General features: G+C 41.7%; 1 protein-coding gene across 1 annotated transcript; it reads left to right on the top strand.

Annotated features, from left to right (window-relative positions):
- The first annotated feature begins 6,375 nt into the window (after positions 1 to 6,375).
- On the top strand, positions 6,376 to 12,833 carry nipsnap1 (nipsnap homolog 1 (C. elegans)). Its single transcript, XM_052460761.1, is given in 9 exon segments — positions 6,376 to 6,466; positions 6,776 to 6,801; positions 7,661 to 7,689; positions 7,691 to 7,799; positions 8,236 to 8,267; positions 8,426 to 8,520; positions 8,793 to 8,835; positions 8,837 to 8,874; positions 12,790 to 12,833. Coding segments are annotated over 9 exon segments (507 nt in total).
- The last annotated feature ends 396 nt before the right edge of the window (positions 12,834 to 13,229 follow it).

Raw genomic sequence — 13,229 nt, 5'->3', positions numbered from 1 at the left:
GAGAGATAGGCCTATGTGTTCATCTTATCATATTCCTCCAATGCCAAATCAGTGTGTCTTATTTGCAACGAAACTCTCCCTGTTTGCAAATAATGAAATCAGAAATGTCATAAGGAATCTGAGCATGGTAGTTTCAAAAGTTAGGTCTACCTTTCCACCCCAGACAGTAGGCCTAACTTTCCACCCCAGACAGTAGGCCTACCTTTCCACCCCAGACAGTAGGCCTACCTTTCCACCCCAGACAGTAGGCCTACCTTTCCACCCCAGACAGTAGGCCTACCTTTCCACCCCAGACAGTAGGCCTACCTTTCCACCCCAGACAGTAGGCCTGCCTTTCCACCCCAGACAGTAGGCCTACCTTTCCACCCCAGACAGTTAGGGCGACCGACACAGACAAATGTAAGCTTTAACTGCTGGCTACTCTTCTTCCTTGGCTTAACCCAACAGAGGTAACAAGTGTTTTCTAAAAGCTGTCTGAGTTTAAACATCTTCTATTGTACAGAATGTAAATAGCTTAATCAATTGATAATGACAGAATTAGATTACTTCCCAAGCAACCATGTTCTGTCTGCCCGGCTATAAAAGATTGTAGCTCAGTCTCTGAATGTCAAAGAAATTAAACAATGATATCCCCCATATGCATTCATGTCTTTCCGGTGTATTTTACAGCTTGTTTCTAGCATAAAGCATTGCGGACCAAAGTGCTGTTATTGATCACTTTATAACATTTTTGCAAAATCTTAAACTAACAATGTGCCTGTGCTTTTTGCATTTTCTTTAATAAAAGGTAGGCCTATCCCTCTCATATCCCGTCAATTCGAGTCCTGGTTTTAACTTTAACAGCCCGTCACTGACATGGAATTTAGGCTATTTGAAGAGTGCATGGAGGGTGGAGGAATTGGCCAACAAATCTACATATGTCAAAAAGAAAGGAAGACCAAGGCTCTCTCTCCATACAGTTAATTAAAATATATTTGTATGGCATGTTCAATGGAAACGAAGATTAAAAACTCAGATGCATTTTGGCTGCATGGCCTTCGTCAATGTCCTCTTTTGAACACCTTTTTCCAATCAATCCTGATTTGAAGACGGAGTGATTACAGAATTCATTGGACAACACCTCGTAAGCAATACTGTACATATAAAAAAGTGAAATACTGTAGATATGTTATCAAAATGCAAATCAATGCTACAAGCACCAGCCCCTATAAAAGTAGTTCTAACCTTGAATATGACTGGGCAATGTGGTAACAATAGGAGAGCCACCAATTTTATAGTACACGAGATCACAGCAAATATTGACCACCGCAGTCTAAACATACCTGAGGGCAATAGAGCAACATGTCCACTAGATGACAGCAAAGGGGCCTCTCACGACCGTACAAGAAAGGTGAGAAATCAATATCTTAATTTAAACCAGGGTAATTCGTGGCCTGTAGTTTTTAAATCCCAAAACATTCCCTCTGGTTTAGCTGTTTAAGATGGTCCCCTTTTCTAATTGAGGCCGGAACATGATCAATACCCATAGCTTGTAGGGAGGCAGGGTCGCCATGGTGTAAGGACTTGTAGTACCTTGGCATAGGTTAGTCTTCGTTGCCTCCCCGTATGGCCTACTTGTGTTCCGCTAAGCGGTCTTGAAGGCATCTCTTTGTCTGTCCAATGTAGAACACATTGCACTGTGGACATTCCAATCTGTAGATGACATGAGTGGTTTTGTAGTGAATGAAATGCTTGATTTGATACTCCGTTTTAGAAGCTGTGTCAACAAAATACTTTTTCTGTGCAATATTTCTGCACTGGTTGCATTTAAAAGAGCCCCTGGGCTTGTGGTCTGGCCACGTTTTCTAAGAGTCACCAGGAATATAGCTGTGGACTAATTTGTCACTTAGGGTAGGACATCTCTTAAAGCTTATAACTGGTGGCTTTGGGAAGACTTTGAATGGTAGTGTATCACTTTGGATGATTCCCCAATTATTTTAATGATTTTTGTAATGTTCTCTGCTTCAGAGATATAGTTTGTAACAAAGTAAACTCTCTCTGTTGTATCACAAGGCTCTCCCCTTCGCAACAAGTTCTCTCTGTCAAGTCATCCGGCCCTTGTACCTGCATCTTTCAGGATCTGAGCGCTGTAGCCCCGATTCAAGAAGCGATTCTCCAATTCAGCAGATTTGACACAGTAGTCTGTTTCCTGATCGCAAATTCTGCAGATTCTTTGCAATTGGCCATATGGAATGTTCTCTTTTTTTATACTGTATAGCAGCCGATAGCCTAATTTCATCTGTCAAACAGGTATATTCTCATAATTTGGGGTTCAACAAGGATTCTTCTTAGGGTTCCTAGCTCTGAAAAGGAGGTGGGGTTCATTGAGGAACCTCCTTAGTTGGTGGGGGTTCTTGCAGGAACCTATCTGCCCAAATGAAACATTTCAATTTGAGAGGACAGCAGGTGCAGGCACTTAACTGAAAAATGTAAAGGTCTCCTCAATTTAAGGTAAGTTGTGTCCCTTATATGATCTACATTGATATTGTTTTATGATGATGATACAATCTATCTTTTCATATTTGTGCCAATCTTTCGAAAACAGGAAATGGACACAATTCAATGGATGTAAGTCAACAAAGAGGTAAGAATATGCAGGCTATAACAATATGTTAAGGCGAGCTGTATTGCGTGCAGATGACTGAACTGCTCACTTTTGTGTCTGTGTCTGCATGTATTCAGAGGAGGAGGCATACACAGGTATGTCAACTGGTATTGGTATGTTATGTAGATCACATTTACCATCCTGCTCCCTTACCTCCAATGAATATCCCATAGGCCTCTTCATTATGGACAAGGTATGTGTATGAAAACCATGATCAAAACCGTTTTGCTTTTTTAGTCACTTTCCCCACAAAAATCAAAGGTATGAATTCTGTCGTGTGCATGTTTTGTTAATCATCTGTATAATTAAAAAAAAAATTGAATTCACAGACTTCACCCTCTCCCTACCAGACCTCTGAATATAACAGGAAACCTGTTCGATCACCATGCACTGCAAAATCATTCTGGATATGGATGCGGAGAACATCAACCCATCAACATCAACATGCCAGAGGATATACCCATTGGACTTTGGGCTCTGCTTGGAGTTCACCTCATTTTTTTTGTTAATTGTGCTTTGCTACTAAAATCATAATAAACACTGAGAACTAAAATAATGTGTTATTGTTGTTATTGTTATGCATATTATTATTAATAAATACTACTACTAATAATAATAATAGTTCAAAAATGTACCCCAAAAGGTTCTTCAAAATGTTCTTCGAGGAGCCATTAAAAAGGGTTCTTCAAAGAACTTCTAGGGGTTCCCCCATAGTTTCAATTTGAAGAACCCCTAAAGGACTCTCCAGGAGCCTTTTCTTTTTTTTTTGTAGGCTAGTCCGGCACGCAAGATAGTACATTTTTTGGACAAGGCCGAATTTTAAAAAAATAATTCTGAAGAATTCTTTGACTCTCCTGAAATGCTACTGTAGGCCTAGACAGCACAGCATTGGTTAGGAAGCACAAAGAAAAACATTTTGATCAGCAATAGCGGCCTTCTTCCATTACACACAGGTGTTCGGAGCATGCTAGATAGCTAATTAGCACAGGTGGTCCATCAGTCTTCTGTCTGTCTTCCGTAAACATGCGTTGTAACATGGAGATATGACAGTGTGGGAACACTAACCCCAACCCTATAAAAGGTGTGTATCAATTTAACATTTTGTTTTTTGAAAATTATTTATCGCTGATATTAAAGATAAGGTCCTTATGCTTCCAAAAACGTATCACAAGCGATGCGTGTTCATGATCAGACCGAGCATCGGGGCTCATAGCCCTTTCCTGCAGTCAATGACTGCATTCTTTGGCCTCATGGTTGAAATGTTATGAATATTTTTCATAATTATATAATTAATAAAGATTATTAAAAACATTTTAAAATGTGTGTGAGGTGTATAGTTTTGTTTCAAAATAGATTTGTTTAACAATACCAATAATCACCCTGTCTGACCCTGATTTAAATCAATGCATTGAAAGGTTAACAAAACTCCCCTGTACGGAAGACTGAGACCCATGATCGCAGGCTAGCTGTCAAGTTGCAGGTCATAAGGTAAAGGGAAACTTTACTTGGAATTTGGAAGTTTTAAATGCTTACATGTTACTTAAATCTTAGAGAGTGCAACAAAATACTTTGAGGTTATGAACAGAACCGCAATTATTGTACCAACTTTGAATCGTATCCTAATTATAAGGGTGCTCAGTGTCCAACAAATAATGGTCTATTGAATGTGTAGGCAATATTGAATCTAATAATTAAGAACAAGGAATGAGAGGGTACAGTACAAGTACAATAGCAGTGCAGTGGATTAGAGCAATTTCGTGGGGGTAATTTGGGGGGGGGTAAAACAGCTAGACTGAACAAAAATAGAAATGCAACATGTAAAGTGTTGGTCCCATGTTTCATGAGCTGAAATAATTGATCCCAGAAATGTTCCGAATGCACAAAAATATTATTTCTCTCAAATGTTGTGCACAAACTCCAATCCAAAGTTAAATCTAGAATCGGCTTCCCTTTTCACATACAAAGCCTCCTTCACTCATGCTGCCAAACATACCCTCGCAAAACTGACCATCCTACCGATCCTTGACTTCGGCGATGTCATGTACAAAATAGCCTCCAACACTCCACTCAGCAAATTGGATACAGTCTATCACAGTGCCATCTGTTTTGTCACCCCATATACTACCCACCACTGCGACCAGCATGCTCTTGTTTGCTGGTCCTCACTACATATTCGTCGCCAAACCAGGTCATCTACAAATCTGATAGGTAAAGCCCGCCTTATCTCAGCTCACTGGTCACCATAGCAACACCCACCCGTAGCACGCGCTCCAGCAGGTATATTTCACGGGTACACTCCAGGCCAACACCTTCTTTGGCCGCCTTTCCTTAAAGTTCTCTGCTGCCAATGACTGGAACGAATTGCAGAAATCATTGAAGCTGGAGACATATCTCCCTCATTAACTTTAAGCGTCAGGTGTCAGAGCAGCTTACCGATCGCTGCAGCTGTACACAGCCCATCTGTAAATAGCCCATCCAACCAAATATCTACCTCATCCCCATATTTTTTTGTTTTTCTGCTCTTTTCTGCTCTTTTTTATCATTCCAGTGTAAATTGCTATACTGTAATTACTTCACCACTATTGGCCTACTTATTGCCTTACCTCCTTGCTTCATTTTGCACACACTGTATACAGATTTTTCTATTGTGTTATTGACTGTATGTTTGTTTATCCCATGTGTAATTCTATGTTGTTGTTTTTGTCCCACTGCTTTGCTTTATGTTGGCCAGGTCACAATTGTAAATGATAACTTGTTCTCAACTGGCCTACCTGGTTAATAAATAAAGGTGAAATAAAATAAATATATACATTCTACTATTACAGCTTTCAAGAGTAAGTTGAAAGCTGGAATGAGTTCCACATTTTTTAAATCCAATATTATTTTTTATTATTATATTTTTTTTGGGGGGGGGGGGCACTCATGCCCACTGTAGTGGCACACCACACCATTTGGGAACCACTGCTCTAGAGGGGCGATTCAGGGTCAAACATAACCTAATTTGTACAGCAAATTATACTGAATTGGATTCAGTGCACAGCATAGCCTCTGTTTGACATTTCATCATACGGCTCAGTGAAATTATTATTCTAATTCAATGCATATTTCACAGAGGGACCTACTACAGGAAAATAATTGCAGCACCAACATGGCTAAATAAAGTGAAAATGTGTAATTACATGACAAAAATGTATTTTTCATTTCTACTTCTCATTTTACATTAATTTTGTTCTTTTTGAGCCATTATTTGTTGATTTTTGATTGTCTCAGAAAGGCCTACAGTTGCAAGTATCTTTGATAGTTTGTTAGTTTGTGCACTGACCAGTGTCTGTCAGTAGCTTTGTTCAACTTGACATTGGAATTACACCAGGGAAATTGGGTTGGAAAGATGATGATCCTAAATGATTGCAGAGCAATAACACATTAGTCCAATAAAATACTGTACAGAGGAAGCTGATGAGTATGTGATATCATTTTTTTATAGCCTAATGTCCACCCACTGTAATTCTGTTCCTTTCTCTCTCAGTTCACAATGTCAAGACTGAGTGTCTGCAGGCATATAAGATTCATCTTTCATTTTTAGTTTATTCTCCTGTGTGCTGTAAATGCTAACTGACTCCTCTCTTGGCCATTCACATATCTTTCACTGACTTGACTTCACAGTAGAGGGTGATACAGGCATATCCCGCTATCTGTGGATATTGTGTCTTTTGACCTTTTCCTGTGAACTCATGGCTGAGGTGCAGAGCAAGCTCCACTTAGACCAGGACTATTCCTGTGAGATGGTGGGGAGCTGGAATACCTGGTACGGGGACCAAGCGGGTAAGTAGTGACAGAAACAGTCAATTCAGGTGTCAGTGCAATTTCAAACGAGGCAGTGAAATCTCATGAAACCCTAATCTTAACATTATCCAATGTTTTTCTTTTTATATGTAACCGAAAGTTATCTTATGTTAACCCTGATCTAATATGAATGGTTATCACATACCTTTTCGTGGCGATAGGCGGAACTCTTGTACAATGATGACACTCAACTTTCTCTCTAGTCTAGCTTTGTCTAAATAGTTTGACCAATGCAACAGTGACACCTGCTGGTTTGTTGTTACAGTGCACCTATGCGGTATACAGCAGGCTACCCCAAATTGAACAATAATCAAGTAGGGGTTTAAAAAATATGTTTTAACATGGACAAATCATTATATTTGGATAAACCAATATCACAATGTATCATTCAAAATACATATCAAGTGATCTCAAATCTAACTTTTTGTCAGAGTATCCTGTCATTGTTTTACAACCTGGACACATACCATAGTAAATTCAAATCCGGGACACTCAAATTAGTTAGATATGTTATGTTTGGTATGGTATGTATTAATTTGTGGATGTCCATCATCGATTTCGCATATGTTATGAATGACAATTTGTATGATATGTTACGAATTACAAGTTGCCTGATATGTTACAAATTGCAATTCGTTCAATATGTTACGAATTTGCAATACATATGATATGTTATGAATTCCAATTTGTTGTGGCTAATGTTAGCTAAGTCAGATGGCTAGGTGGCTAACGTTACATTAGCCTGGCGGTTAGGGAAAGGGTTAGTTAACATGCTAAGTAGTTTCAGAATAGCTAAAAAGCAGTAAGTAGTTGCTAATTAGCTAAATTGCTAAAGTTGTCCGTGATGAGTATCGAACACAGAACTTTTGGGTTGCTAGACGTTCGTGTTATACGATCAGTAACCTTCTTTCTTATGTAACCATACCAAACTTAACATATCATACTAGAGGGGTTGAGTTAAATGCTGAAGACACATTTGAATACATTCAGTTGGACAACTGACAAGGTGCCCCCCTTTCCCCTAATTTGACTGTCCTGTATTTTCATTGACTATGTTATGTCTAGTCTATAAGACCAGGCAGTGATTTATGTAAAAAGCATTGTCCGGCTGGCCGAAGTGGCAACTTTGGTAGACTAATTCCTAAATCTCAAACATTATGTAACTGTTTGAAGGAGTATCTGGAGTTCCAGAAGGAGATGATAAATTGCTCGTCTCACGCAGAACCAGCTTCTCTTAGAGTTCTGTTTCTGGAACGAGCCATCACCCAGACTGGGACAGAACATTTTAAAGATACATTCATACAAACTCAAGGTAAGTCCTGGCATGAACCAAATATACAAAATGAGCTCATACAAACTCAAGGTAAGTCACTACCCTTTGTAATAATGTTTCATTCTATCTAGAACATTAGTCCCTAGTTCCTCCAGAGACATGAAACATGATTATACCCGAGGAGATCCAGAGACATATACAATCTATGGTCATAGAGAACATACCCAAGAAGATAAACATCTATCTTCAAACAAAACCCACAGGTCTGACTTAACTGTGTATGTAATGAGAATGTAGGCCTGCCTCACACTCCATTGTTTACAGTACTGTGTGTTTGGATTGCAGAGCCTGACTGTCAATGAGTATGGTGTGTGAATCTGATGCTGTTGTGCATCCAGTGTGTAAAGGCCACACGTGGTTATGAAGTTCAAATCTCTCTGTCTTCATACTTTATTGTTGTGTGTCTCTTTTTAAGCCTGGAACAATGATCGAATGAGGGAATCACTGGTAAGACTTTGATGAGACCTCAACTTCTCTTTGTTTGAAATACAGGTGCAGTTGATCAAAATGCATGGAATTTATGTACACAATACCTAACCAGTAAATGTTTCACTAGAATGTCAAATTTGTCCAATATTAACTGTATTTATGAATAATCTTGCTAAGGCACGGGCGATCAAATACAGACAGGAGAATGACGAGGCAGTTGGAGGGTTCTTCTCACAGGTAGGAGACCTGTATGAAGTTCATCATCTGTGGGGTGAGTAGGCAGGCTGATGATGGTAATGGCAATGTATATAATATATCAAATCAATTGAAAAGAAAAGATTGTGCACATAGCTGGACTACTTTTCTTATTTACTGTAGATGGTTGATGAAGCAATGGACTCACATTTTGTCACATCATTCACATAAAATATGAGAAAAGATGCTGTGCTTTTTCATGACATTGAGTTATCAAAACTACTGACAGATATGTTCATACTTATCCATGTGTACTAATATCTCTATGTCATTAGTTAATCTCTTCAGTTTATAAAGACCTCCAGTCCAGAGATGAGACCAAAAACTTTCTTGCTGAAGGAGGGATGGGATTCTAGTGTGTATTTCACAGGTAGGAGAGAACACACACACACACCTCAGAATGTTTTATTTTTTTATTTCACCTTTAGTTAACCAGGTAGGCTAGTTGAGAACAACTGCGACCTGGCCAAGATAAAGCAAAGACACAAACAACAACACAGAGTTACACATGGAATAAACAAACATACAGTCAATAATACAATGAGAAAGTCTACATACAGTGTGTGCAAATGAGATAGGATAAGGGGGGTGAGGCAATAAATCGGCCATAGTGGTGAAATTATTACAGTATGGCAAATTTAACAATGGGGTGATAGATGAGTGTGCAAGTAGCGGTACTGGGGTGCAAAGGAGCAAAATAAAATATATAAATAACAATATGGTGATGAGGTAGTTGGATGGGCTATTTACAGGTTGGTTATGTACAGGTGCAGTGATCTGTGCGCTGCTCTGACAGCTGGTGCTTAAAGCTAGTGAGGGAGATATGAGTCTCCAGCTTCAGTGAATTTAGCATTTAGTTCCAGTCATTGGCAGCAGAGAACTGGAAGGAAAGGCGTCCAAAGGGGGAATTGGCTTTGGGGGTGACCGGTGAAATGTACCTGCTGGAGCGCGTGCTGCTATGGTGATCAGTGAGCTGAGATAAGGCTGGGCTTTACCTAGCAATGACTTATAGATGACCTGGAGCCAGTGGGTTTGGCGAGGGATATGAAGAGAGTGCCAGCCAACGAGAGCATACAGGTGGGTAGTATATGGGGCTTTGGTGACAAGACTGTGATAGACTTCATCCAATTTGCCGAGTAGAGTGTTGGAGGCTATTTTGATCGGTAGGATAGTCAGTTTTACTAGGGTATGTTTGGCAGCATGAGTGAAGGATGCTTTGTTGCGAAATAGGAAGCCGAATCTAGATTTCATTTTGGATTGGAGATGCTTAATGTGAGTCCGAAAGGAGAGTTTACAGTCTAACCAGACACCTAGGTATTTGTAGTTGTCCACATTTTTATTTTTTTATTTGTAAATTTATTTTACTAGGCAAGTCAGTTAAGAACAAATTCTTATTTTCAATGACGGCCTAGGAACAGTGGGTTAACTGCCTGTTCAGGGGCAGAACGACAGATTTGTACCTTGTCAGCTCGGGGATTCGAACTTGCAACCTTTCGGTTACTAGTCCAACGCTCTAACCACTAGGCTACCCTGCCGCCCATATTCTAGGTCAGAACCGTCCAGAGTAGTGATGCTGGGCGGGTGGGTAGGTGTGGGCAGCGATCGGTTGAAGAGCATGCATTTGTTTTGGCTTGCATTTAAGAGCAGTTGGAGGCCACGGAAGGAGAGTTGTAATGGCATTGAAGCTCGTCTGGAGGTTAGTTAACACCGTGTCCAAAGAAGGGCCAGAAGTATACAGAATGGTGTCGTCTGTTTAGAGGTGGATCAGAGAATCACCAGCAGCAAGAGCGACATCATTGATGTATACAGAGAAAAGAGTCGGCCCGAGGATTGAACCCTGTGGCACCCCCATAGAGACTGCCAGAGGTCCAGACATCAGGCCCTCCGATTTGACACACTGAACTCTGTCAGAGAAGTAGTTGGTGAACCAGGCTAGGCAGTCATTTGAGAAACCAAGGCTGTTGGATCTGCCGATAAGAATGTGGGGATTAACAGAGTCGAAAGCCTTGGCCAGGTTGATAAACACAGCTGCACAGTATTGTCTCTTATCGATGGTGGCTATGATATCATTTAGGACCTTGAGTGTGGCTGAGGTGCACCCATGACCAGGTATGGAAGGATTCGAAATGGTCGGTGAACTGTTTGTTATCTTGGCTTCCGAAGACCTTAGAAAGGCAGGATAGGATAGATATAGACCTGTAGCAGTTTGGGTCTAGAGTGTCTCCCTCTTTTGAATAGGGGGATGACCGCGGCAGCTTTCCAATCTTTGGGGATATCAGATGATACGAAAGAGGTTGAACAAGCTAGTAATAGGGGTTGCAGCAATTTTGGCGGATAATTTTAGGAAGAGAGGATGCAGATTGTCTAGCCCTGCTGATTTGTAGGGGTCCAGGTTTTGCAGCTCTTTCAGAACATCAGCTATCTGGATTTGGTTGAAGGAGAAATGGGGGAGGCTTGGGCAAGTTGCAGTGAGGGGTACAGGGCTGTTGACCGGGGTAGGGATAGCCAATTGGAAAGCATGGCCAGCCGTAGAAAAATGCTTATTGAAATGATCAATTATCGCAGATTTATCGGTGGTTGTTTCCTAGCATCAGTGTAGTGGGCAGCTGGGAGGAGATGCTCTTATTCTCCGTGGACTTTACAGTGTCCCAGAACATTTTGGAGTTAGTACTACAGGATGTAAATTTCTGTTTGAAAAAGCTAGCCTTTCCTTTCCTAACTGCCTGTGTATATTGGTTCCTAACTTCCCTGAAAAGTTGCATATTGCAACTATTCGAAGCTAATGCAGTACGCCACAGGATGTTTTTGTGCTGGTCAAGGGCAGTCTGGTCTGAACCAAGGGCTATATCTGTTCCTGGTTCTACATTTTTGGAATGGGGCATGCTTATTTAAGATGGTGAGGGAAGCACTTTTAAAGAACAATCAGGCGTCCTCTACTGAATGAGGTCAATATCCTTCCAGGATACCCGGGCCAGGTCGATTAGAAAGGCCTGCTCGCTGAAGTGTTTTAGGTAGCGTTTGACAGTGATGAGGGGTGGTCGCTTGACCGCAGACCCATTACGGACGCAGGCAACGAGGTAGTGATCACTGAGATCCTGGTTGAAGACAGCAGAGGTGTATTTGGAGGGCAGCTTGGTTAGGATGATTTCTATGAGGGTGCCCGTGTTTACGGATTTGGGGTTGTACCTGGTGGGTTCATTGATAATTTGTGTGAGATTGTGCTCAAGTTTAGATTGAAGGATGGCCGGGTGTTAAGCATGTCCCAGTTTAGGTCACCTAGCAGGACAAGCTCTGAAGATAGATGGGGGGAAATCAATTCGCATATGGTGTCCAGGACACAGCTGGGGGCAGAATGTGGTCTATAGCAAGCGGCAACGGTAAGAGACTTGTTTCTGGAGAGGTGGATTTTTAAAAGTAGAAGCTTAAATTGTTTGGGCACAGACCTGGATAGTAAGACAGAACTCTCCAGGCTATCTCTCCAGTAGATTGTAACTCCACCCCCTTTGGCAGTTCTATCTTGTTGGAAAATGTTATAGTTAGGGATGGAAATTTCAGCGTTTTTGGTGGTCTTCCTATACCAGGATTCAGTCACGACTAGGACATCCGGGTTGGCAGAGAGTGCAAGGGCAGTGAAAAAAACAAACTTAGGGAGGAGGCTTCTAATGTTAACATGCATGAATCCAAGGCTTTTTCTTTTACAGAAGTCAACAAATGAGATCACCTGGGGAATGGGAGTGGAACTAGGCACTGCAGGGCCTGAATTAACCTCCACATCACCAGATGAACAGAGGAGGAGTAGAGTAAGGGTACGGCTAAAGGCTAAAAGAACTGGTCGTCTAGTACTTTCAGAACAGAGAGTAAAAGGAGCAGATTTCTGGGCACGGTAGAATAGATTCAAGGCATAATATACAGACTGTGGAATGGTAGGATGTGAATACAGTGGGAGTAAACCTGTGCATAGGGTGACGTTGAAGGAGATATTGTCTCTAGAAATATAATTTAAACCAGGTGATGTCACCGCATGTGTGGGAGGTGGAACGAAAGTGTTAACTAAGGCGTATTGAGCAGGGCTAGAGGCTCTACAGTGAAATAAGGCAATAATTACTAACCAGAACAGCAATGAACAAGGCATATTGACGTTAGGGAGAGGCATGCGTAGCCAAGTGATCATAGGAGTCCAGTGAGTGACTTCAGGCAGCTAGCGGGCCGGGGCTAGCAGAAGGGTCTTTGAGGGATGTCGCGACGGAAGAAAGTCTGTTGTGGCCCCCTCGTGCTGTTACGTCAGCAGACGGATCAGCAGGGCTCCGTGTGGTAAACCAGGCCAGTTGACAAAATAGGTATAGTGGCCAAAGATTTTGTCCGATGGGCCTCTTAAGGTAACAGTCCGATGTGCACTAGACAGCTAGCAGGCCGCGGCTAGCAGGCTAGCAGATGGGCATTCAGGGGATGTCGTGATGCAGGAGCCAGTTAAGAGACCCCCTTGGGCGAATCACGTCGGTAGTCCAGTCGTGATGGGTCAGTGAGGGTCCATGCCAGTCGGCAAAATAGGTATTGAAGCCCAAGGAGTGGCTGATGGACCTCTACGGCTAGCCGAGAGATGGGCCTTGCAGATGGGCCTAGCAAGGCTAGCTCCAGGCTAATTGGTTCTTGCTTCGGGACAGAGAGTGGCCACTCGGATAGCAGGCTTGCTGCAGTGATCAAGGTGGGGTGGGGGGGAAGGTTCAG

Source organism: Oncorhynchus keta, chromosome 14 (genome assembly GCF_023373465.1).
Source record: "Oncorhynchus keta strain PuntledgeMale-10-30-2019 chromosome 14, Oket_V2, whole genome shotgun sequence".
NCBI classification, from domain to species: domain Eukaryota; kingdom Metazoa; phylum Chordata; class Actinopteri; order Salmoniformes; family Salmonidae; genus Oncorhynchus; species Oncorhynchus keta.
Note: the sequence above shows the minus strand (reverse complement) of the source record. Positions and strands in the feature narration are given on the sequence as shown.